At 39.2% G+C, this 27,988-nt stretch overlaps 1 protein-coding gene across 1 annotated transcript; it reads left to right on the forward strand.

The window, feature by feature from the left end:
• Window positions 1–10,001: 10,001 nt before the first annotated feature.
• On the forward strand, window positions 10,002–27,354 carry slc6a11b (solute carrier family 6 member 11b). The gene is made up of 14 exons (XM_039771099.1): window positions 10,002–10,443; window positions 11,659–11,793; window positions 11,914–12,054; window positions 12,290–12,371; window positions 13,466–13,598; window positions 15,987–16,121; window positions 23,341–23,444; window positions 23,642–23,766; window positions 24,313–24,425; window positions 25,307–25,444; window positions 25,755–25,857; window positions 25,974–26,074; window positions 26,197–26,367; window positions 26,459–27,354. Exons 1-14 carry the CDS (start codon window positions 10,224–10,226, stop codon window positions 26,609–26,611), a joined length of 1,854 nt encoding a protein of 617 aa, XP_039627033.1. The 5' UTR covers window positions 10,002–10,223; the 3' UTR covers window positions 26,612–27,354.
• The last annotated feature ends 634 nt before the right edge of the window (window positions 27,355–27,988 follow it).

Here is a 27,988-nt window from a genome sequence, read left to right on the forward strand (position 1 = left end):
AGAATCTCCCTACTCAGTTTCTCTAAGAAATTAGCAGGGGCCTCATGCATAACGCCTGTGAATTCATACTAAAATATGGTGTATGGACAAAAGTGGAAATATGCGTATGCATAAAAAAATCCAAAACATCAAAGACGCAAGTGTCACATTCCAAAATGAGAGACAAAAATTACAGGGCAATAATGTCAGAACCAGAAAAAAAAATACTGGGAATGTTAAGAAAGAGCAGTACGAGAAAGGGTTTTGTATCTGTAACTCATATAAGGAAGTAAATTCTAAGATAACCGTTTATCTCCTGCGTTTTTAACCAAAGGTTGTGACCAGTGGTCCTGACTATGGAACAAAACAAAACAGAAATCATAATAAATACAATATGATGGACAAAATAGTCTAAAAAATGTGATAACTTTTTATGGGATAGGAGTTTCCAAAAATAAATGTCATGATCATAATGTGGATTCCTAAAAATCCTGAAAACCAAAGTTTAATTTTGGAAACCTATGTGAAAAAAATGTATAAAAAATAAAAAACAAACCAAAACCATAATACTGACATTATGCATTGACTAGAATTGTACTCTTTGCATACATTGGCGAAGATACAGTAAACAGGAATCATTTTCAATTTCACTGAATGCTGTTATTATATTTGTTGTACCTTAAAAAAAGCACAATGATTTTATAAACAAACGGGAATAGAGGCAAGGTCAAAAAGCAAAGCAAAAATCAGAAACACTAGTGACAAATGCCAAAAAGTGAGACGAAATCCATAGTCAGAGTACTTAAGAGTACTTAAGCAAAGCAACAACATGAGTGTTTTGGGAATCCGTAAACCTAGATACAGAAACCAATTTCAGGGGTATCTTTATCACGTTGCGCTGTGATTGATGTTTCATGACTTCAGGGGACACACTCATAGCAACATGAGCGCTGCACTAACAACAAGAGCTCAAAATAGCACCACCGATAAATAAACAAAATTTCAGTATAAACAGTCCAAATAAATATATACAAAAACAAAAAGGCCAGCAGGAGAAAAACTGAACCAGAACCACGTGAAAATCAAGAATGGGGCCACAACAATTCCCAGAATACATTAACAAATGCTGAGAACCCTGACAATACTAGGCTGGTAAGTTTATTTTGGGGTTCTAAATTAAATGTATATGTTTATAATTTAGAAGGCTATATGATAAGATTATGAATATGTTGTCACCATTACTGCATGCTACCTGTCAGGCTAGCAGGTTAAATGGAGAGTTAGTTTTTTGGACATTTGCACATACTACCTTTCCTTCTCAGAGGAATGTAAAATGCAAAAAAAGAAACCAGAAAGCCTGCTAATTGCTACATGTTTTCTCAAATGACAAACCTGAAACACATATTTTCCATGGAGATAGGCTTCTCGATATCCTGAAATTGTCAAAGCACAATTTCCACCTAAATCATCCACATTTCACTCCCACCAGTCCTGGCGCCTCCCTTTCATTTCTACTCATCCAAAAGTGATAATCCTACTCAAAGCATCTTTGATCACTTGCCATTGTGAGTTGACAGTGTTTAGATGCTCTGCAATCTGAATAATTTATAGTCAGCATATCAGCAGTTAAAATATAGCTGGTATCTATGTTTGTCTCTTAGGTAGTACCTGTCTGATTAAATATGTTATATTAATTTTGTATTTTTGAGACAGCTAGTGCTGCACAGTCAAATTAGATTTGATTTACTTGCAATATTTAGTTGAGTAGTCAAACAAAAACATCTCATATGAAACAACAATGAGAATCGAGTCACTTTCAACTGCAGTTTGAATTTAGCCTTAGCACTAGAATTAACAGAGCCTACGAAAAAACTCGTAGATCCGTCCCACCTTAAAACCTTCGCACTTCTCCGTCAGCATCTTTTGTCCTTTAAATGTGTTGATAAGCAGCAAACAGCAAGCAGCCTGCTATCACATCCCCTACCCCACACAGTTTTCTCAGCTCAAGTCTGTTTACCTGTGTGTCAGTTGCTTAGAGTTGTATAAAGTAAGAAGTCAAGCAAAATGACAACTTTTATAAATAATATATCGTTATTTGGAACACTTGCATTTCATGTGTGTTCCGTGTCTACAACGATCTATGTAAACACATCATTAAAAAAGAAACTTTTTCATGTTTTAGTAATAATTGACAAAATGTAAACATGAAGTGTATAATGTGTGAAGCCTGAATTCCAAATATGAAAGAACCACTTTCACAAAAGGTACCAATATAACAGAACAAATGTGCTTCCATTCAAAAATATAACTGCAGAAAAACAACCCGCGTTAGGGTGCGATATTGACACACAGTTGCTATGACAGCTTTGGTGGCGCAATGGTACCAGCTGTTGACTGGTAATCAAAGCTTCACAGGTTTGATCCTGGATGAGTCCGTTTTAAGAAGTGAGCTGCTCTTATTCTTACTATTTTAGAATAAAAACATACATTTGATTCCAGTCTGTAACAGCCGGTGTAATTTATGATACTTGTAAAGGTTAGTGTTGTTATTTTTTATTCAGGTTTATTCTCTCAGCCGCGTTCACGATCCCAACTCCCTACCACCGAACCCTCACCCCATTTGACACTGCTGTTTTCAAATAAACATGCTATAACAGAGGCAAACTCAAATCATGATGATGGTTCTACTTCGGATCAAAAATGCACTTTTGCTATCGCTGTACTTTGTATATGTACATGGGAAGCTCTGCACTCTACTTGTGACTGAAGGAAGTAAGTAAATAAATAAAGGTAAATGGGTAAATAACATTTGATCTGGCTTTTATGTAAGTAACATATAAATGCTAATGTTTTGGGCACATGCACCATCCCTTGTATGTAAGAGCCAGATTGAACTGGACATTTTCTGATAGGGAAGGATAAAAGCTGACACACAAACGCTGGTGAATCTGCCTTCTTCGTATCTCACCGTCACTTTATTTTTTTTTATTCAGTTTTATTGAGTGTTCCTGCTGCACTGAATAAGCTCACGCCTTCTAGTGCACGATGTCGAAGCAGCACAGAGAAAAAAAAGAAAGAGACAAATATATGGGACATTGCATATAAAATTAATCAGAAAACATCATCGCACTAATGCAATATTATTTGAAAACGAACTGGCGCCCTGCCTGGGATTTGTTCCTGCCTTATGCCATGTGCTGGCTGCGGGTTGGGCAATGACTGACTGACTGACTTTTATGTAGTATATTCTTTTAGTTTGTAATTTTTTTACCTCACAAAGTACTATTCCTACTTTGCATATTTATGGAATAGTTACACTGATTTATGTTACTATGTAAATATAACTTTTACTGTGAATTCTGTACATGCTCACAGAATTGTGTGTTCAGCTGTGGCAGTCTAAGACAGCCCAGGATGATATGTCCAGGTTTTCATTGAGAATGCTATGCCTGTATTTACCCTACTAAATACTATGCTAGTCTGACGGCCACTAAGGATGTTGTGCCTGCTGACAACTCATAGAAGGATAAATCCACATGTGCCATTCTGACACTCACTAAAGATGCTGAAGCATTTTGTATCAGACTGGATGCTGTGCCATGTGCCCTGTCCTGACACATACTGTATATGTTTGTGGCACAGCAGCATGTATAGTTAAAGCTTTATTCACTTGAACTGTCTTGAATCTTTTTTAGGGCTTTCTGCCTGTCAATGTCTTCTGACTATTACTTGGGTGACTGTGCATGCTACTAATATTACACACATTTTGCAAAGTGACTGATATTCAAGGAATTATTTGCATTGCAGCATTCATCTTTAGATTACTGCTCTCCCATGTATATATTGGATTGAATTTAAGGCTGTCTTAAGGTCAGTCAGTCCGTCATATTCCAACCTGCTATATCCTAACACAGGGTCATGGGGGTCTGCTGGAGCCAATCCCATCCAACACAGGGCACAAGGCAGGAACAAATCTCAGACAGGGTGCCAGCCCACCGCAGAACACACACACACACCCCCAAGCACACACTAGGGACAATTTAGGATCACCAATGCACCTAACCTGCATGTCTTTGGACTGTGGGAGGAATTTGGAGCACCCGGAGGGAACCCATGCAGATACAGGGAGAACATGCAAACTCCACACAGGGAGGACCCGAGAAGTGAACCCAGGTCTCCTTACTGCGAGGCAGCAGTGCTACCACTGCACCACCATGCCACCTGTCTGAAGGTTGTCAGAAAAAAATAAATAAGTAAAGCACAACACTCAGATGTTAAGATTAACTTTTTGTTGTTCATGGTGACAATGATTTTAGCTTTTCCCTCTCTATCTTCTGGCCTTTAGCAGTGGGGCACAGATCAGCCCCTTTGTCCTAAGGAAGTGTTAACTCAAAATTCAGTATGGTTACACATGCAGCAGGCATACACTCTATGAAATCATTCACATATATGCAATTGTAAATTAATTACCTTTGAACCAACCGGTGAACAGATGGCTGATCCCCTGGTGCCCTCTTTATGTTTAGGCTTCTTTCTCTGCTTCCTGCAGCTGCCCAACTGGAAACATCTACTGGAGCCTAAAGTGGATGAATTTTTCATGGTTAATATTTAGGGTCAGGTAGTCTGTAGAAGACATGCTTGAGTTTAATATTATGTTTTAGGATTATGTTTATTGGGGTGAGATGAAAAACAAATGGAATTGAAATGGTGGGCTTGAAGGGGAATACGAAGCATCTGCATTCTTGGGCACACTGCCCTCTGAACCAAGTTATATTTTATTAATTCAAAGCTTCTTCTCAACAAGATGTGTCTGAGCTTTGCATATGTATAGTGGGATTTGAGGTTACAGGATTGCTTAGGGCACAAGATTATGCAGTTGAAAATAATGTTAACTTAAAAAGCTGAAAGAGCCCAATTCCACACAGAAAACATATCTAATTCTTATTAACTTTGACCTGTTGTGTAGGAGAAACAAAAACTGACTCATTTTAAAATTTAGTATCCTAGGTTTAAATCAAACTCCTAGTTAAATGTTCTTCCTGTGTCTACATGGGCTTTTCCTGAATCCTCAATCTTCAGTTTAAGTTAATTAGTGACTCTAAAATGGTCAAGGTAAGATTGGCTGTGTGCGAATGTATGACCTCTGATGCTCTGCTGTCATGCAGGATCATTTCATACTATGTAGTCATTGCTTCTGGGTTAAGCTCAGGCCTGCTAAAATAATGATTTTAACTGAACAATCTAATTCAGGGTTTGCCCACATGTAACACATCATAGTCAACATATGTCAGCTTTTCTCATATTTTAAACCCAAGCCTAAAAAAATCCACTGATGGCAAAAGAGGGGATAAGCCTGCTAATAAATTAACCAAACTAATTTTTATGCAATAAATAAAATTCTATGCAAATGTTTGGATACCCCTGGTCAAATTACATATTTTGCTAATGTTTGAAGTAAAAAGTAGCAAATACAATTTTGACAGCAAGCTAAAATGTATTTTTTTTAAAATCTATTAATGTACAGGTAAGATTTATTGGAAAAACTAAAAAAATATAAAAAAGAGTAAATTTGGCATTTGCAAATGTTTGGGCACCTCACTATTTCAGTACTTAGTAACTCTTTCTTTGGCAAAAATCACAGCTTGAAAATATTTTTTATAGCCACCTATAAGTTTTTGGATTCTTGTTTTGGAAGTTTTTTTTTCCCCATTCTTCACTGCATATCAGTTTCAGCAGTCTGAAATTCATGAGCTGTCTTGTGGGCACAGCATGTTGAAATTTTACTCACAGATTTTCAATGATGTTCAGGTCTGGGGAACCATTCCAACACATTCACCTTGCATCTTGGGACCTCTTAGAAGATTTCAGTGAAAATTTTGAATAGTTGATTTACTGCAGAAAATATCCTTTTTTCAGCTTCAATTTTCTGGCTGACTTTCTGACATTGTCCTCAATGATTGTTTGATATTTAGTGGAATACATTCTTCCTTGTACTCACAAAATGTTACCTGTGCCACTAGCAGCCACACAACTCCAATGCATATTAGATTCCAACCCCATACTTAAAAGTTGGCAAGGTCTTCTTTTCTTCAAATGCTACTCCTTGTTTTCTCCAAAAAACAATTTGTGACTTCGGTCAAAGAATTCAGTTTTAACTGCATTTGTCCAGTGCACTTGGTTCCAAAATGACTCTTTCTTATGTAGATGTTGTTTTTTGTGATGAGATAGAAGGTAAGATTTCCTTCTGATGGCTCTTCCATGAAGGCCATATCCATGTAAGTAGTGCATGGTTGAGCAGTCCATGGGTATGGAGTGTTGTACAATGTTTGAATAGTCACAGCTTATTAAGCGCTGGAAATGTTCAGCTGACAAATGCTAAAAGTACAGTTCTTGAGCAGCCAAACAGCTAATGAGCCAAACCTGACAAGTTTAAAGACCTAAAGTGTTATGAGACCTTACAACTAAAAGGGTGCCCCAACTTTTTTAAATGGCATGTTTACTCTTTTTTTGTTTTTGTTTTACATTTTTTAGTTTATCCAATAAATAATGTAATTCTTTTAGTTTGGTTCTAAGTTGTATTTACTATTTTTTATTTCAAATTTCAACAAAATATGTAATTTGACCATAAACTTTGGAATGAAACTGTAGATATTAATCCTTTTTCTTTATTTTTTTTAGTTTTTTTTTAATGTTTTTAATTTTCCTAATGGTGTTCATGTAAGGCTAACTACATTTGTCCATTGTATCCTCATTGGCTTGAGTCTTTCTTGTGTGTTTTTTCTTAATTCTTTGCTACAGTCCTTTGCCCCAAGAATTTGACCAGGATGACCACATCCTCTAGCATAGTACTCCTAATATCAAATGGCAGGTCATGAGAGCCGATGTCCAGAGGTCAAGCTGGGATATTCCACACTTGGCTTTGGGGAACCATGTACTCTTTCTTTACCTTTTCTTTAGTACATCCAATGCAAGAAATATGACGTTATCTTCCATTTTAATGCAATATCTTGGGTCCCACAGGAAAACTAAAAAAGCTGATCTTTCCTAAAATGCAACACTTGTAGGGTTTAAAGGATAGGTGCAGGACATAGAATTAAGGAGCATAATGTAAATAACAGAAATGTGAAGCTGTCTTCCTCTTTGTCTAAAGAGTACATATTTTCTCCCTGACTCTGGTGTCCATTATTAATGCTGTACATTCAATAATACATCAGGTAACATTGGCTAAGTTTGGTTGGAATGCTAATGCTACTAAAAAATTCTCTTTGGCATTCCAATTATGCAACTATTAAGTGGCTTTGAGTCCTCAGTGATAAATATATTCTGACCCTTCAGTAATGGATAATTTTTACTTTCTTAGACTTTTAAACAAGTGACACAATAGCTGGCTTTATTGTCTGATGGATCCAGCATCCTCCATTTGAAGTCGACTGCTGGTTGTGGTCTCTATACAGTTTTTGCTTTTTTAAAGTTTCCTATCGTGCACCTGACATGTCCAGGATACATTCTGACCCTCTAAAACCGTGAAGTGGATGATCAGATTTTAGAATGTTATATTATTTCGTAGATAAAATGCAATCCAATGTCTATATCATGCTTAATCCTGCAGTTTCTTTGGTTCACACATTAAGTTTATCTCTCAAAACTTAACTTCCTTAATGATTTTAACTTAACATCAAAACATTGTGTAAAATCATGTGAGGTGCAATACAACTAAAACTGCCTTGTTTACTTTCACTGGAAAACAACTGCTCAAAACCACAAGTTGTAAGAGATGTCTTCCTTGTGCATATACTGGGGAAATGCAACTTACGGACTTGCAAACTGTCTGTGTCACGAGAGTGAGTAAAACTTCCCAAGTGGGGAGGACAGATGGAAATGAGTGGCAGAAACCCACAGCAGATAGTATAAAAGATAATACACATAATAAGAGCACAGATACTCCATATGCAAGGACATAATGATCCAATGTACTCCTTCTTTAAGTTAGAAGGCTAAGACACTGCTGTTGCTTTCAGATATAAACAGCAACCATTAGTTTAAATTCATGTTACTGCTGCCCTGAGTTCATATTTCTTATGTTTGGACTCATATGAGATTTTAGCTTCCTAAAGTGTTGCAAAGCTTTGCATTCCAGTACTCAATATTGTGCCTCAATGTGTATTATTATTAATATTACTATCATCACAAGTATCAGTAATAATAACAGAAGAAGTAGTAATACTAATATGATATATTGTCACAGGTAAAGAGGCTAGTTCTTACTTGCACGTCTGATCAACATGCAACATGTTGCCCCTTACTGGCACTATGGAGAAAAAAAAAATATCAAAATGTAGAACTTACTTTTAATTAATAGAAAACACAAATCAGCTTTCATGATGTACATCTTATAAACTATTTTCAATGTTTAGAATATCCACTTGTATACAAGTCAAAGAAAGGGTCTTCATAAGTAATATCCATCCATCATACAGCCCACTATATCCTAACTATAGGGTCACACTGGAGCCAATCCCAGCCAACACAGGGCACAAGATAGGAAGCAAACCCCAGGCAGGGCACCAGCCCACCAGAGGGCACACATACACATCAAGTACGCAGTAGGGACAATTTAGAATCGCCAATCCACCTAACCTGCATATCTTTGGACTGTGGGAGGAAACCCACACAGACACGGGGAGAACATGCAAACTCCACGCAGGGAGGACCCGGGAAGCGAAACCGGGTCTCCTAACTGCGAGGCAGCAGCGCTATCCACTGCGCTGCCCTCATAAGTAATATGTTATAATTTGTTAGCAAATCTCATCTATTCTGTTTTTCTTCTCATTACTAAAATGTGGCACTTGGTGCCACTGCCTTAATGCCAAGTTGTTTGCCTGCCTAAGGAAAAGTCATCTATGATAGAGGAGCACTGGAATCATCACATAGAAAGGTCCTTTCATCAGATTGGCCAGCCCAGCATTGACTCAGCTGTAGAATGGCAAGTATGGGAGAGGCATCTTGATGGCCGAAGTCTCCAGGACTCTGAACAAATGGAATTCTATTATGTGATGTAATCTATCAACGCATTTTGCTTTGTACTTGTAATATTACTGTTGTACTATTGTATTGTATTGAGGATTACTTGTGTTCTGTTCTGTGTATTGTATTGTATTTACTCCATTTTTTGATACCCTCTGCACACCCAACCAGTCCAACAAAGGGGTCCTTCTCTTTGAACTGCCCTTTCCCACATAAGGTTTTTTTTGGGAGCTTTTTCTTGCTATCTTTGAGAGTCAATGCTGGGGGCCATCAAAAAACAGGGCCTGTTAAAACCCATTATGGCACTCCTTGTGTAATTTTGAGCTACATAAAAATAAATTGTGTTGCATTGTATTGTATTGTCTAGGTTTACACCAAGCCAGTTGCGGTGAGAGCATGTTTTAGTAACAAAGGTACCAATGGTAAGGTTCCACTGTTATGTCAAAAGCAAAAGTAGACTTCACATTTGGACAGCATTAACATAAGGACCAGTACACACTATATAATGCTTGCACCAGAGGAATTCCCCAAAGTCAAATAAGTGAAGAGGCTCTTGTTGTAAGAGTTAAGCTGCACCCTTTTTGGTACAGGCATTTAGGTGGGGGCAACCAAAAAGCACATTACAGCTTTGTTAATGTCTTCCTTGCTGGACTTCTTACTAACTCCCATATATAAACAGGGAGCCAGTAGGCATCTGTTGGAAGAGAATGGTAATACTTCCATATGACAGAGTTAAGTACTTGATGACTGTGGAAAGGTATATTTACATGTGGCTCTGATTAAATAGTGTCTTTTATTTATAAAGTATACTGTGGACAGTTTATCTGTGGTCTCTCAGTCCACCAGCTTTGATACAAAACCAGCACTAAGGATTCCAGCCAAAAAACAAAACATTTCTTGGTGCATCGTGCAAGAAAAAACGTTTCCAATTAGAAGTCCGTTGATGACTGTGACCGCGTATCCGTGAGCAAATGGGTGGACAGAGTAAACAAGGAGCAAATTAGCTTTGGGTGGTGATTGAGGACAGTTGTCTATGGCGGCTACACTTCAGAAAGGGGCAGAAAACCACAAAGTGGACAAAGTACGGGCAAAGTCCAGCTGTCCACTACGTAGCAGTTTTCGGAAGCAGGCGCGCTTCATGTAAATAAAGCGCGAGGGCGCGCTGCGCGGGATCGCGCTGCTCTGACACGGAGCTTCTTTCCCAAGACTGGCAGAGCGTCATGACAGCTGAAAAGAGCATCCCGGTAATCAATGGGAAGGCAGAAGATGACATGGATCCCGAGGCGCTCGGCGCGACTTCTCTGCGCAGCAACGACAAGAAAGTGAATGAGAGGGGCCAGTGGAACAACAAGGTGGAGTTTGTCTTATCCGTGGCTGGCGAGATAATCGGTCTGGGCAACGTCTGGAGGTTCCCGTACCTGTGCTACAAGAACGGCGGGGGTGAGTCTCTGAGAAGACACGAGAGTGAGACGAGTGTGTGCACACAAGCGAAACAAAGGATTGGGGAGCGCTGGTATTTACGCGCTTTTATTCCTAGAAAGATAAACGCTTGGATATTGGAGTGCGTGCGTCTCATATGGTGTAGGCGAAAGTCAGTGCGTGACACGGAGGTGTTGTGTATGCTGTGCTTTGTTCAGAGCTGTAGGAACCGTGACAGTGGCTCTAATGTGCAGGGTGAGGTGGTGTGTCAGAATGTTTGCTGTGACATAATGACAAGGCGGTACGAATACAGTATAAGCATTCAGGAAGGTCATTCATCCGCTCTTCCGTGTGTGCATGCAGAATAGAAACAAGAAACAGTCGCAAGTGAACCAAGAAATAACGTTTTGTGGAAATGTTGAAAGGAGAACAATGAATAAGAATGTTAGCCTCTAATTATGAGTACACACTGAATTAGTTCAGGTCCTGCTGGTGTGCAAACTTGACACTTCTCTGAAGATACCCCTCAAGTGCCAGTGCTTTTGAGGATTGGGGTATTTAGTAATATAAGTTTCAAACTTAAACCATTTTTTTAGGGTTCCGGCTGAGCTGAGCTGTGGTGCTTAAACCTTTCTTGCTAAAGTACTTCAGCAGCAGTTCACATATAGTTTCCTGATTCTGCATTGGTTCAGATGCAGTTCACCAAGTTTCAGAGGTATTTCTTCAATTGCAGTTCTTTTGGTTGCAGTCCCCCAGTCTCTCGGTATTTAGCAGTTTTGTCCCAACTTCAGTAGTTCAGTATTTGCTATACATCATCAGGTTGATATCATGCTGATGTTGTTCACTATTTACTGTTTCCATTCACCATTTCCAAGCTGCAGTTCTCCACTTGGTTGCATCTCTATGTTTTTAGTTATTTATACATAGCTCTCTAGATTAAAATGTTATTGTAAATATCTTGATGCAGTTATCCCATTGCATGATTACAGACATACATCTCTGGTGGCAGTGTTTCTGCAGGAATTTTTCATTCAGCAATTTTGGATGAGGCATTTCAGTTGCAGTTGTTTGCTTATAGTAGATGGGTTTAATCTCTATTTCCACTTCTTTGGAATTCATGTTCCTGTCACAGTTCTCTGCTTGGGTCAATGATTGGTAGTAGCTTTCACTGTTTGCCATAAGATCACTAGCTGCACTGGACATCTTTCCTTCTAACTAATTCTGACTGCCTTCTAGGTGCTTTCCTCATTCCCTATGTCATATTCTTTATTTGCTGTGGAATTCCTGTATTTTTCCTGGAGACGGCTTTGGGACAGTTCACCAGTGAGGGTGGCATTACATGCTGGAGAAAAGTATGCCCACTCTTTGAAGGCAAGCTACTTGTATTTGTCTGAAGTAGTTCTGCTTTTGTCCTTGACTAGGTGCCTTATGAGCAAAGGTGCCTGGCAGCCACATCTACAGTAAATCTCTACGTCCTATTTGGTTTTGCAGGAATTGGATATGCTACACAAGTCATTGAGGCGCACCTAAACGTCTATTATGTGATCATTCTGGCTTGGGCAATCTTTTACCTTTTTAATTGCTTCTCAAAGGAACTGCCTTGGGCAACATGTGGTCACGAATGGAATACAGGTATGCTTTAAGGGTAAATGTAAACTACAAAGATTTATTAATGCAGCAGTGTTACTCTACTTGATCCAGGTGTCTTGTCTTAATCTGCTTCCCAGTTTCCCCAGTTAACACTTCCTCTGACACTTTTTCATGTATACGAACATTTACACAGTGTCCTGTGTTTTTAGAAGCTGACAACTTAGAGTTTTGCCAAAGTATTTCTGAAAACTGAAGAAATTTTCTTATGCCCTCTCAGAAAACTGTCAAGAATTTGACAAAGTGAATGCCAGCAACTGCAGTTTTGCTAATGCAACCTCTCCAGTGATTGAGTTCTGGGAGTAAGTATCTCGCTCGGTGATATAGATGCCAGATGAGAAAAATACTGACAGTCTCAGGGTGCTTTCTGCCGCATGTAATGGGCAGGGTGATGTTTGTTTCACAGAAATTTTACATCAGCTACATTATTCAGAATAGATTTTAAATAAGGATTTTTATGTCAGGTGTGTTGCTTTGATCTCTCAAATCCAGTGTGTTGTTTTTCCTCAAAAGTTACCTAATCTCCAGTTGAACCAGTTAGATAGTAGCCAGTTTAACAGATGTGTCATGCTTTGGTACTGTAAACGGCTTGGCCACCCTGCAGGTGAATTCATGCAAGGCACTATGGACTTTGGACAAGCTTTTGTTGTGTTACTGCTACTAATTCATAATAAGCTTTGCTTTGCCAGCTCAATCCCAGCTGGCAGGGACTGCAAGCAACAGTCCTGTCATAAAGTCGAAGTCAGCCTATTAATGAATGACGCCACTAATTAGTAGTCCTGTTGGCATGACAGGCTTTACAAGGGTACCACTGTGGCCAAACTCAGTTGAGCATCTTGTACATAAGCCAAAGCTGGGAATGTCTACAACATTCTTGGATGTTAGCTCAGCTGACCAAGTAGGGAATGTGGTCATCTGCCCCCTTCTGACCGTTACTGGGTTTTTAGACTAACACAAGTCTGGATACAATGTTCTCCCATGCTACTGCAGTGCAGTTACCTGCTTTTGGTTAACACTGAATTCAGTATAGTGTAAGAGGAATAGTTACCATTATTGGGTAAATATTATCCAGTAAATGCCAACAGCAGGTGGTACACCTAACTGAAAAGACAGGAGTCTAATTTAAAAATATGTGGTTTTGAAAAAAGTAATGATTCTGCAGTGCTGAAGAGGGGATGCTGGGGTGGTTTTTCTGACAAATATCTTTTTTGTCTTTCTGTGTCATTTTTGTTTCTTGCCAATAAGCTGCTACACAGAGTAAAATGGTCTGTTTCATTTAAATATAGCACATTTTCATTCAGAAATGTGAGTTAAATTTAGATAACAGGAACACATTGAATAAAGCAATGTCTTTGCGTATGTGTGTTCCTTGCTGTCTCCTCATCTTGGTATCCAGGCGCAGAGTACTTGGCATCTCCAGTGGAATTGAGCACATTGGAAACTTACGATGGGAGCTGGCGCTCTGCCTCCTCTTGGCTTGGACAGTGTGCTATTTTTGCATCTGGAAGGGCATACGGTCTACGGGAAAGGTAAGAGTGCAGAAGAGTGGGTGTGAGCAATGCCCAATCTGAATGGCAAAAAACAAACATACTTTATATTACATAACAATTTTCAAGAGTGATTACCCCCTTGTGGTATTTCATGGCATATTTGTTTTCATATGTCTGCTATTGGAGCAGTGACAAGTAGAGTAAAATTGTTCTTACTTAAAAAATTGTAAAGGCCTTTTCGGGTCACAAAGCGAATCACTGCCCTAAAACAGTCAAAAGCCACACCGACTTGTAGGGACTGCCCTGTTGCTATCTCCATGGTACTGCTTAATGACTGGATGGGCACTGTTCAATTATGTGGATGGCTTAGCTGAGACCAGGAAGTAAGACCTGTAAGAATGCATAAGGTACATTTAATCTAGAATATACAGTACAAAAAATCAAGAAAACACAGGATTAGACTCTTGTGCAGTAAAATAAAGTGTAACCTAAGCAACAGCAACAACTGGAAAAGAGTGTGGCTGAATATAATTCAGTACAAAAGCCTGGCTTCTCGATGACCCATGGTGCTTCAGTCAGCACTGCATTCAAGATGATAGATGGTAATGTCATTTTGCAGCAAGGGTCTTTACATTCTGAATGGCCCTTTGAAATGCAAAACAAGAAAATTCCAAAATTACATTCTATGTTGATGTAATTTATATTATATAGAGAGTCTTAAGTGATAGGCAAATTGAAAAAATATTAATATTGGAGTGGCATAGATAATGTTAAAAGTAGCTTCACCATGCATGAGAAAGAGCAAACGGATTACAGACACACATTTAAAAATCTCAACAAGTGACACCAGGCTAAAAGAGAGTATTGAGTTGTCAGTGCAGAGGTTTCCTTTGCCCAGGTGAGGCAACCCCTAGGTTGTGTTTTCTCTTCAGGGTTAACAAGACAGCCACTGGGAACAGACATTAAGTAAAAGACTTTAGAAAATGTTTTACGGCTGCTTTTGATGGTGCGCCTCAAGAGGAATTCAGAGGAGAACAAAGGCACTCCCCACTCTCGCTCTACCTTTGCCCTTTTTTCCCAACATCCTTTGCATTGTAAACACTTTGCTCCCTCTGCCAGCCGCTCACTAGCCTTCTTCTGAATAAGTCTTATGGATTCAATGAGGCATAAAAGAAGCGGTGAAGAAAGGACAAGAGATGTGTGAAGAAAAAGGCAGGAAGAGGAGCCGGGCAGCAACCATGAGATGTGCTGAAGTGGCTTTTGTTCCAGTGCGGGGGCCGCCTGACATTGATTTGTGTATTCAGAGGGAAAGTGGAGCGTTCATGAGGTGCATGCAGAGTGCCAGCCATGCCATTCAGAGAGGACTCGCTATGGTGACAGACCCCACCCACATCGCCACATGTGTGCCAGGCAGTCTCTCCCATGAGATATCCGCAATCTTCTGGTCAGCACCAAGTCAGGTCTGACCCTTATTCACAGATGCTCAGTATGCCTCATTTTGACATAGAGCAGATTACATATACCTACAAGACATCTGTTACTTCTGGTCAAATGCTTTGTAGAGCAGCCAGTTGACACTGAGCCCAATAATTCTAAAGACATTATGTCCCATAGGGGAAGCTGACTGCTTTTCAGTAAATCCAACTTTATATTGCTCTCTAGATTCAACTGATTGTTTTGCAGTAGATAATTTTAAATGCTATTCAATTAGATCTAGTTGTTACCAACCATTAGATTAAGGGGGATACAGTATGGTAGATTTTGTTGTTCAAAGCATTCAGATCTCATAAAGGAACTTAACACTCTGTGCATTTGATTATTATGGTGGAGATCTAGACAATTTGTTGTGTAGTAGATCCAGCTGGTTGTTTCCCATTGGCTCATCAAGGTTGGTCCAACAGATGTGAAAAATTGCTGCCAGGCAGATTTCATGAAACTTTGCCAGCTGCAGGCCTGTAAATGAAGCCAAACAATGTTAGATCCAAGCAATAGCTTCAGCTAGGATGCATGTAAGCATATTTTTGCAATTTAAATTGACTGCTGTCCAGCTATGTCTAATTGTATACATTTGATATGTCTAATTTCCTCCAAGTGCAGCTCTATAGATCAAATAGACTTGTTCTCTACATCCAGTGACAAGCTTATCTGCTTTCCACTACTTAGTGCCACCAAGTTGCCTTTTGAACTCATATTCCCATATTCCTGGCAAAAGAATTGTTTGTGAACATCAAGCTGACGGGCATCTTGAGTTAAGTGCTTGGCTGTATTTTTATAAACCACTGAAGCCAAAGGATGTGTAGAGTTAGGCTATGCCACCAGGAGAGCACAGGGTGGTACTGCAGTCCTGTTTCTGTGTAATGTGAAGTTGTGTATTTGTCAGTTTGCCTGGGCAGCTTGTTAATTTTGCCTCTTCATTTTTCTACATAGGTAGTGTATGTGACAGCCACATTTCCTTATGTGATGCTGGTGATCCTGTTGATTCGAGGAGTGACCTTGCCTGGTGCAGCAGAAGGAATAAAGTTCTACTTATATCCAGATATTTCTCGACTCTCAGACCCTCAGGTAGGCATTTCTTAATATCATTATGGTTACTAGCTGGTTTGAAATGGCAGTATTGTTGGTGTCCTCATTCTTGGCCTAATGCTTTTCTGATTTTTGCAGCCTCCTTTTCACAGTTCTTATTTCACTGCATATATAATGATAGACATTGTCAGGCTAACTGTGATGCTGCTGCCTTCTTTGCCCCAGTATTGGTCTGTGTCACTCACTCATTTCTGAAGCCAGTAACTCTCAGTGAAGTTAGAAAAAAAAGGCAGCTTGCTAGCACTGCACCTACTTTGTGCCTCTTCCATTAGCTTGGCACTCAATGACCAATGACCACTCCAGTTCTGCTTGTACTGTGCCAGAGTACTGACCCTGGATTATTGTGCACAACCAAGACCCTTGAGTTTCAATTCATGCATCATGAACAGACCCACAATGTCAGCGTAATCTGTGGTTTGAGTGCATGGACAGACTGGCATGTGTGGACACATTTTCAATATAAATAATTACTCACTTCCTTCCTTGGGGCTTCATACTCTCTCTCTTTGCTTTAATTAACTAAATTAGCTGAGAATCGTCATTAGGAGTTGTTTCATTAATGAGATAATCACTTGTAACTCAGCCGCCTGTATGAGAAATGCATTTCAGAATCATTTTCAATTAGTCTTGCACTTTCAGATATGTTAATCAGAAAAAAAAAATATTTCTATTTGCATAATAAATAATGGAAGCAGCACATTAGTGTGAAGCAGGGCCAGGCTAACATGCAAGCTTAGGCAGGCAAGACTGGCTGATTAACAGGCAAAGCTGACAAGCAATATTAGCAGAGTTAAAGTTGAGCGTGTGTGCATATATGGCAATCTGCACTCTATGTGAATCTTGGAAAGTGTATATATGTCTGTGTGCAACTGAATGCTCAACATTCAATTTCTAACTCAAGGTTGCATTTCTGACTTTCTTTTTGTTTTGGGTGGGGAATTAATTGTTAATCATTTTCAGACTGTTTTCTTTGTAAGTGTGCTTACGTTATCACTGCAGCTGCACGTGTCTCTGTCTCTGCATGAAGTGTTTCTAAAACCAATGAACAAGTTTAAAAGATTCTTTTTAATAGTAGAGATTAGATCATCCAATTTAGTACTTTTACATTATTTTTCAATAAAAGAAATTAAGATTTTAGGAAACAAGGGAATAAGTATTCTATTTTACAGCTAATGTGCTTTGTTTAGGAACCTTTCACAGAATATAGACAAACTAAGGTCACCCCATTCCCCCATATTTTTAATCATCTGGGTCTTAGTGAGTAGGTTGCAGGCTGTTTACAATTTTGCCAATATAATTAAATGTATAATAAAATATGTTGATTTTGACAGTTTTTTTCTAGAAATAACAGCAGGCAATGTTTACTGTAAGTAGGGTATGCGCACTTCAATTGAGTCTGAATTTATCATATTTGGCACTCTTCAGTTAAGATAGACTCAGAGCTCTTAAGCATGTTTCAAAATAAATTAAAGGAACAGGGCGGCATGGTGGTGCTGTGGATAGCGCTGCTGCCTCGCAGTTAGGAGACCCGGTTCGCTTCCCAGGTCCACCCTGTGTGAGTTTGCACTTTCTCCCCGTGTCTGCATGGGTTTCTCCGGGTACTCAGGTTTCCTCCCACAGTCCAAAGACATCCAGGTTAGGTGCATTGGCGATCCAAAATTGTCCTGTGTGTGTGCCCTGTGGTGGGCTGTCACCCTGCCCGGGGTTTGTTTCCTGCCTTGCGCCCTGTGTTGGCTGGGATTGGCTCCAGCGGACCCTCTAGTGAGGATATAGTGGGTTGGATAATGGATGGATGAATGGAACAGATATATACATAATAATGTATATTTAGTTAAATGAAGAGAAATAGAGAGGTCCATAAATGTTAGTTAAAATATAAGTAAAATGGTTTTCAAAAAGATCTTGTAAGTTCACAAAATTATGTATCAAACCATCCATTCACCAATCTATTTTTGCACTCTGTTATCCCAATGCAGTGTCCTAGAAGGCAAAAGTCTGTCTTGGCAGGATAGAGCACAAGACATGAAGTAAATACTTGAATGAGATTCCAGTCTGAATTTATCATATTTGGCACTCTTCAGTTAAGATAGACTCAGAGCTCTTAAGCATGTTTCAAAATAAATTAAAGGAACAGGGCGGCATGGTGGTGCTGTGGATAGCGCTGCTGCCTCCAATAAATACTGTATATCTTTAGGATATGGGAAGAAAAATCTTCTACCTGAAGAAAACCAACATGAACACAAACAAATTGTATACATTCTACACAGACACACTGTAGTATATAAAAAGAAAGTTCTAGTGGCAGTGTGACTTTAATTATTCAATACCAGTAATGGCGCACTGCACAATAACGTGCAGTGAATACACTTGACTTGAGCATTCATGGCTTTCATACTCTCTCTCTCTCTCTCTGTATGTTTAGTATTCGTTTGCTCAAAGGTTGATGCGTTTGCTGCTACCTGAACAACTTTTCTTTTCTCCACCCTAGTGGCCCGCTTCTTCTCTTCTTTTTTCGGCATGTTTTTGCGCTAAAATTAATTAAGTTAGTGTTTGTGTTGCAATTATTTAGTACATTTTCCTTAATTTTTCACTTAAGCTGGCACTTAAGTCTTCAATCTGCCTTAAAAATGATTTAGGATATAAAGAGGTTGGGGAAGTGACAGCGAAGGTGGAAGAGATGAGAATGGTGCCTGTATGCATGTGCCGCAAGGCCGCCCTGCTGGCCGCTGCTGAGAGTTAACTCTACAATAAAATAAAATAAAAATAAAAAGTGGAATAACCTTGGAGGTCGATCATTACCCCAAAAGCTGATAGTAGATGTCACATAATATATGTGTACCAAATTTCAGATCAATAGGTCAAAAGGTTTGCGAGCTACAGGTGATTTAAAATCCCGGACAGACAAACAAACAGCCATGGTAGTGTATTATGTAAGAATATCCAGTACTAGCACTGAGAACAACATTGGTCCTTACCATGCTACCAGCTATGCTTCTTTTCAGACACACATTGGATTTCTGATTGGTTGGCAGCTTTGTTCATTAATAGATGTAATGTGACAAAGTATTTTAAAAAGCCATGTTTTACTCTTAATTATAAAGTTGTCACTTCTTTATACAGAAAAGTTGTTATGTAAGCTGTTTTTATATTTGAAGTTTTATATGTATAACTTTGCACAATTATTAGCACAGCTTTTTGTTTGGTGTTGTGACTGAAAAGATTTAAGAAATGTTTTGACAAGAACTGGCTATTCAGCCCTACCTTAGTCATCAATATCTATTTACATTACATATTTGAAAAAAAATCTTGTCATGATTTGAAAGTGCCCGAAGTAGAACTAACTACTAAACTTATTGTATGTATCTGTTGTTTTTTGTGTGAAAGTGTACCTTTTAAAGTTTATATACAATTTAGCCATAACCAACATCCATTTATCTCTAGTTTTCTCACTGAAGAATACATTTTAATGTAACAGCTGGTATCCACTGTACTAATTCCATTCATAATTTTCACCAGTGCTATCATGCTTCCTCTAAACAAAAATTCAACTCGTTCTATCTATACTTTTAGCTCATATGCTGCTGTCATGGAATAAGTTTAATAGTTTATTTTTGGACTTCAAACAGTGCTATTATAATATGTCACATGGACCAATGTAGATATTATAGGTCTCTTTGATTCTGATAATGTGTGTAAGGACAGGTTAGAATATTTATGTGGAAACAAGTTTTGTGCAAAAAAAAACTACTTTATTTCATGGACATTACAATCAGAAGAAGAAAATATTGTGTTTGTCACAAACTGATATACTTCTGCTTTAGTTTAGCATTTTTTTGTTTTGTTGCATTTTGTACAATGTGGCAGGGTGATACTGTAGTTGGCACTGATTTTTCATGGTTTCATCATCCTGACTTTGAACCCTGGGCTGAGTCATAGGTTGTGTGGATTACTTGTTCTCTCTCTTTGTCTACATAAGTTATTCTTCCATATCCCCAAAGACATGCAGGTTAGCTTTTATATAGTGATTCTAAATTAACTCAAAGTGTGGGTGAGTGTATGTGCCCTGAGATGTCCAGTGTTATTTCCTGTCTAGCACCCATATTTGCTTGGACTGTCTCTGGGTCCTGCTCTTTTGTATCAGAATAAGCAGGGTTAAGAATTTAGACAAGCATGTTGTGCTTATTTCTAGAATACCACTATTATAATGGTCTGATATGAATTCCCAAAGTTCAGTGCAGTTTAGACTGGGGATTAAGTATGTCTAAATGAATGTGTGTTTTCCTGGTTCTCAATGAGCATATTTCTGTTCATATTTAGCTATGGATACAAACAAAATTGGAACCTCTGCCCCTGCCTAAAAGCAATTCAGAGTGATCTCCCTACTCATTTTTGAACTGTTTAGAACCCAGAATTTGCAGGCAAGGGATGTACAAATCCCTCACTCGGGTATTTCAACTTTAAAGAGAATTCACCCTGAAATGTGGAATTGTATATATGAAATAAGGGGTTACTGTATATGAAATACATTGACATTATTTTGGAATACCAAAAAGCTGTGGTTTTCAAGGCCTGTGAATTAGTAAAATCTCTAGGCTGCAACTTTCGCTGTCCTTTCCTACCTCACTTCTGCAAAATGGGCCATTATTCTTGGGGTCACATTTAAACTCAATGCTACATCTGGTGCAAAATGAAAATGGATTGGTTTATGAAAATTTAGTCCAATGAACTCTGATAATGCAAAGAAAAATATAGCACCTCCTTCAAGGAGGATTGAACCATGTACTTCTCTGGGTTGGCATTTTTGATTTTACCACATGACATTCAGCTGTTCTCGATCTCTGAGTGCCTTGGCACTGGAACACGGGATTAGGAAAGAGTGAAATAAGGCTTTGTGAACAATAGACAATAAACTCCAGTGTCCCCAGTTACTGTGCTAAGGGGCCACAGTTCCCAGGGTGATGGTTATGGAAAAATAGAGGGGAGGTGATGTTAGAAATACAGAAATCATGGGGAGGGTTGGGGCTTGGGGTCACTGTTCTGGATCATGACATCTATTTAGGAGGGTCTTATTTATTTCAGCCATCTTATTTCTCCTAGCCATATCTGATCTGTTTATAAAACAAGACAAGAATCGTTATGTCATATAGTGCCTTTTACTCTACGTGCTTCTCAGGATGGGGAACAAAGGCCAGGCAAGGCAGGTAAATAGTTGTATCAAATAGTAGAGACAGGTAAAGTATAGAGAAAGGAGAAGGCTAAAACTTGTAGAATAGTACTAGCATACACGTTCACCAAGGCACAGAGCTAGATGTTTGTAAATTGGCATAAGTTTATTGGTTGTGGTTGGTGAGATGTATGAGGATGGCCACCAGAGGCACTGCAGGTTCAGCATCTCTACACACTGACTTGCACTGTCGGCAAACACAGCACTCGAGCCTCATTCAAACCCCCCAATGAATAAATTCATTCAAGGCGCCTTTCAATAACATTAGCAGAACGTAGAGAAGCAAGAGCCTAGCAACCCAGAGAAATTCCCAGGAGGGGTGAAAAGGAAGTGATTTTTCTGTAATTCTTCACTTCCACAAAGCCTCTTGTCAGGTAGACGTGAAAACACAGCTGGTCTTCAAAGCTGCTGGAAGCTGTCCGATCAGGTCTCGCATTCAAGTGATGCTTACAATATTGCCTTATAGCATATGCCAGTAAGTCTAGTCAGCTCCCAGCTAGTGAGTAACAAGTACGTGGGCATATGTCTATCAGTGACCTGGACATACCATTGCATCTGGCTGAAACTGCTTACAGTACATCTGAATGTCCACATTTTTATGGTTATTCTTCCTTAGTCACTACTTGCATGTATGTGTTTTCTTTCCAAGCTAATTTTGAAAATTGTCATTTCTTCACCAGTCATCTCAGTAGTCACTTGCCTGTAAAGTTCTCACAGTGATCACTCACTCACTCACTCTATTTCCACATACTGCATTAATTACTTCCTCAGCTTTCTAGCATTGCTCTAATGATCACTTATTAACTTTGGCTGTTGATCATTGTTACATATTGGGCTCTCTTCAAAGTTTATGTACTCATCTTCAGCTCTCATAGGAATTATCATGCATGTAAGCATTTGTTTTACACTTTTCCTCCATGTCCTGTGTATAATGGGGATATCTATAGGTCTCAAAGGATGCAATATGGGACAGAAGAGTCTTTACATTGAAATGGGCAGGTCTTTACACCTTCATTGTGACTGAAACTCCCAGCTGGCCAGTGGATCTTAGCTCTGGCAGCAACTGAAATGAGGGCATGAGAAGCCATTAATCATTTGAGTGGTGACAGAAGGAGGGTCAGCATGTAGTGAAACAGCCAAATGAACATCAGTACATAAAAGAAGCAAAACAGGTCTGAGCAAGAGGAAAGTCACACAAGTCTCCTGGGAGACGAGGCAAGGAGACAAACAGCGCTACTTGTCAACTGTTCCCCACTAAATGAGATTAGTGCCTCTTGGCTTGTGTGGGGGTGTCTGAAAAACCACCTGCAAGTCAGCTGAGACAGCTTCTGGAGGCTCTTGGGGCCATCTCAGAATGCTCTACTCATTTTGCGCACTCCTCTTGGCTGTGAAAGCCACTTATTGATTGAATAAGGCCACCAATGGTGTAATTTGTCTGTCCTCTCCTCCATATCTATCTATCCTATGTTCCTTCTTATGCCATCCTCATATGTCACCCATTTCACCAGTGTATCTGCCCATCAAATGCACCCACCCAATAACCTGTAAATTTCTGAATATTTAGCCATTTATCTATCCAGACTTATCACAAAGTCCTGTCCTTCACATGCCACACACCTAACCACTTGCCCAATCTGTTCACTCGTCACATCAACTGTTCATATTGTAATTATATAACTATATATATTATAATTATTATTATTATTATAACTATATATATTAGAACTTTTCATACTACTGCACTTTCTCCACCCAGGCTAGTTGTCCACCCTGTCCAACTACTGATTCCCACTCTAAAATTTCCAGACTCATAGCTATGCTGCATAACTGTTACCTATACTCTCTAATTTATTAATCATTGTTTGTACACTCCAGTTATTCATCCATCCATTCAAACCATTTCTGTAATCATAAAATTAGGAACTTTGCCTACTGTGCTACTACATATACTCAACTTTGCCTCCTTTCCTGCAGGTGTGGGTGGATGCAGGCACACAAATCTTCTTCTCTTATGCCATTTGCCTTGGCTGTCTGACGGCTTTGGGCAGTTACAACAGTTATAACAACAACTGCTACAGGTAGGCATGATCCACCCTCGCACTATTGGGTTTAGTGTTTCAAGGTTAGCACGTGGTAGAAAGAAGAAGGAAAAAATATTCACAGCCAAGCTACAAGACAAGCATTTGTAGTCAAACACAAGGTGACACTTGGAAAATTGTCAGCTAGTATTGTGTTTCTCACAGCTTATTTTGCTTTGTGCTTAACTTTTTTACAGGGACTGCATCATGCTGTGCTGTCTGAACAGTGGCACCAGCTTTGTGGCTGGTTTTGCCATTTTCTCCGTCTTAGGTTTTATGGCATCTGAGCAAAATGTTCCCATTGCAGCTGTGGCTGAGTCAGGTGAGATTCAAGGCTTTAGGATTACTCATACTGGGTGAAATGCAAATAAAACATCCTGCTGGAAAACAATGTTCATCTTTGAGTGAATTGTATAGGGTTATAGCATAAGCTAACTAATTTACCATTGCACTTGACCTGACTTCTTCCAACTTGGTAATATCACTATGCCTGATTTTTTCCCATTATGGTACCAACTCTGCACAACCTCTGGTTCCCATTTTGGAGACAGCACAGAATGCTTGACAACTCTGTCTGTTTCCTTTCCTCTTTTAATTGTACCTCTTGGACATAATTGGTTAACTGTGGCCCTTGCTAGGACAAATATATTCATTCTACTATCTGCTGCATCAGTGAGCTAGTAAAACTGTTTTTTTCAGAGACTTAATTATACAGAAAGTATTACTAAGTGAGATTAAATCATGAATGGGCAGATGGTGGGATTCTATGTTTCTGTTTAAGATCAAATTGTGCCCGCTTCTTTGCTAAATTTTGGACCATTTGGTACAATGACACTTGTATTATTCTTTAATTGTTTACTTTCCACAGGTCCTGGTCTAGCATTCATTGCCTACCCCAAAGCGGTGACCATGATGCCAGTGCCACCCGTTTGGGCAGCTCTTTTTTTCATGATGCTGATCTTCCTTGGGCTGGACAGTCAGGTGCGTTGTTTTCCTTAGCTGTTACTATCTTGTTTAACCACTGGGGAATGTCAGGTTTTTTTCTAAAGCTGCTCACAGTGGAAATTGGCAGTCACCCTGATCAATATCACCCCACTTCATATTTTACCTCTCAAACACCAGTGGATGCTCACTCTCAATTATTCATTTATGGGCCATTCTAGATCATTACATTGAATCTGATCCTTCTTTCAATCATGCAGTGTGACCTTCTGGTGGCTCACCCCAAGTCCTTCTCTCTTCTTATGACACCACGTTTTAACATTTCCCATGCTTAGTCACTATAATGTCCAAAAACCATTATCATCTCACATCCTAAATCAGCCTTATTTTTACTCCTCCCATTCAAGTAAACTATTTTCATGTGAAGTCACTCAGACCACTCAACATTCCATTTAGAGTGCTCTTTCTAATACAGAAGCAATCTGATCATTCTTTCAAGTGCCACTTTGTTTCACATTGTCCTTACATTAACAGTATCTCTGCCTTAGTGTCTTTTTTAAACAATGTCTGTCATCCAATGTCACTCTGGCATTGTATGGTCCAATTCAATCTGCCTATGGCAATTTTTTTAAACTTGATGTTTAACATGATCACAGGTGCCCCAATATCAACTTGATCACTCTCGCCCCATAATATTGTAACCTTTCACAACTCATTTCATCCCTCTTACACTTGTAATCACTGTTACTTATTTCACCTCACGCCACTCAAACATTTCATATTTGAATGACTCTAATTTTTCATCACTATGAAGTTTCTTACCCAATATCATTCCTACCTGTAAACCTTTTATCCCATCTTTATTCCCAAGATAAGCAGAGTCACCTTTAGAGAAATCGTATTTTTTTTTTCCTTTGCAGTTTGTTTGTGTTGAGAGTTTGGTCACAGCAGTGGTGGACATGTATCCCAAAATTTTCCGAAGAGGTCACAGAAGGGAGCTACTCATCCTGGCTTTGTCCATCTTCTCATATCTTCTGGGACTTATCATGCTAACTGAGGTAAATACTGTATGTGGGGGTTGCTAGTGGTGTCTGGTGCTAGGAAGCCAAAGTCCTCTTCAAAGGGTATTCATAGCAGAATATAAAAACATGTAAGAAGGCAGTCACAATGCCAAAATAGGTGCCTCTAGTGTTAAATTGTCAATTTAAGACATGACATTCTTTAAATGTTGTAAGTAGTAAAATTGAGTTTTGAAAAATTCCCAGTTGCCAAAAGATTTCTAAACACTACCCACTGTTATTTACTGTCAAGGAACTCACTAAATAAGTTGCATTGCCTTTATGCTCTGACATGTGCTTCTTCTGCCAGGGTGGGATGTATGTCTTTCAGTTGTTTGATGCCTATGCCTCAAGTGGAATGTGTCTGCTGTTTGTTGCAGTTTTTGAATCAATTTGCATAGGATGGGTTTATGGTGAGTGCTCTTTTTATATTGCTTGTGGTCAGTAGGTCACCTGTAAATGATGGTTACCTAACTTGTAACTTTTTGACAGTCTGTCCCTGTACTGATGCTAAATTCCACTTCTGCAGGTAGTGATAAATTCTATGACAACATTGAAGACATGATTGGCTATCGGCCCATCCCCTTAATCAAGTGGTGCTGGATGTTCCTGACACCAGGGATCTGTGCTGTGAGTCTGACGCCATCTTCTGAACCTGAGAGCCACCCTCATTGAATATCAGCTTTATTTATCTCTCTCTCTCTCTCTCTCTCATTCTCTCTCTCACCCCCTCTCCACTCTCTGTCTCCTAGAGCATCTTCCTTTTCTTCTTGATAAAATACAAGCCACTGAAATACAATAACATCTATGTCTACCCAGACTGGGGTTATGGCATTGGCTGGATGATGGCGCTGTCCTCCATGATTTGCATCCCTCTTGGACTAGTAGTTCAAATTTGGCGAACAGAAGGGACATTTTCTGAGGTGAGAACTAATCCTCCTTTTCCTGTAATCCTTCCTGATCCTGCTAAGCCAAGTCCCTTACAAGTATCTTATTGTTCCCCTGGAAATGCAGAGGTTGAAAAAGCTGACCACCCCATGTGCTGAGCTGAAGATGAGGGGCAAGCTGAGTCGCAGCACATGTCTCTATGCCGTCAACGATTGTGATACCAAAATGAAGGGCGATGGAACAATTGCAACTATCACAGAAAAAGAAACCCACTTTTAGGAAACGTCTGTAGAAACACCCTCATTTTGCACAAACTTTATTAACCCTTTCATTCTGCTAGAAGATTTAAAAAGTGACATCTAACTGTGTAGCAAAAAGTGCATCTGTGCCATTTGCATTGTTTAGCAATCTCAAAGTGCCCAACTGTGCCAAGCCGTACCAGCTGAGTGTTCAACTTCAGGATGGCAGCTCTTCTCAGTTCTTGTCCCCATGGCTCGCTGGTCGAGCTCCCATACTGCAGTTAGGTGAAGGCACACCAATTCATGTCCAGAGCAAATCTGTTTATTGCTGCCTCATGAGGACAACAGGACACACACCTCAGCTCTGGTCCCACTTAGTCACAGGTGAGCTAGTAGACTAGACCCCATTAAGTGGTTATACAGAGAAGAGGCCACCAGGGGGCATCATTGCCCCATATTTTAACTGTTATGCTTCTAGTAGACCCTACAGACAGTAGGAACTTGCAGTTTTTGTATGGGCATGTCATCTGGAGGACTTATGACATTTTTTAGCTCATAATTTGAGAATTTATTAACTGATTTAACACTTGTACTTTTCTAAAAAAAAAAAAAGGAATAGTTTTTCTTAGTATTTGTGTACAATTCTTATGAGGTAAAAATTGTGAAAAATCCTATTTCTGCAAAATCTTTTGATATGTAGTAGAAAACTGGTCTGTTTCTCAAATTGTATTACTATTTGAAGGCCACATACTTTTAAAAATAAAATTGGTAAAAGAAATTACATTTCCTGATTGTTGCACACAACTCATTTTGGTCCTGAAAACGTAAAAGACTTTGCTTCACCTTCTGCTCTGTTTTTGATGCTAGCAAGACAGTGACCACTTGTCTAAAACATGTCTCATTATATTGTCTGTTAAATGCAGAGGAGCACAGGAGCTGTATATGGATAAGAATAAATATGCAAAAATGTGTTTAATAGAAAACCAAACACACTTGACACTTTTTTAAATTAAGTTCAGTCATCCAATATTTGTACAGGCAATATATTATATAATTGGGTCAGGGAAACTCAAAAAGTTAGCAGTGAAAATAAAACTTCTAGGCCTGAATGAGACTAGCATTTCTGATGACAAAAGAGCAGATTAATTTTGGAAGGAAGGAGTACAAATGGCAGCAGCAACCTATTTTCATAACATTTAACATAGAGATGAGGAGAAGGAGAGGTTTGTCTGTTATATTCACAGTTTTCCCTGTGAGGTCACATCTTTGCCTTAGACTCACGTTCTGCCAACTCTCAGCTCCTTGTGCATTTTGTACCTCTTATACCCATTCAGTTCAGAATTTCTTAAGAAAGAGTGAAATGAAGTCAGTACTCTCAAGTTACCCACTCTTGATTCTCAAACATTTTTGCTGCTAA

The sequence above is a fragment of the Polypterus senegalus genome, chromosome 12 (assembly GCF_016835505.1).
Source record: "Polypterus senegalus isolate Bchr_013 chromosome 12, ASM1683550v1, whole genome shotgun sequence".
Lineage (NCBI taxonomy): Eukaryota > Metazoa > Chordata > Cladistia > Polypteriformes > Polypteridae > Polypterus > Polypterus senegalus.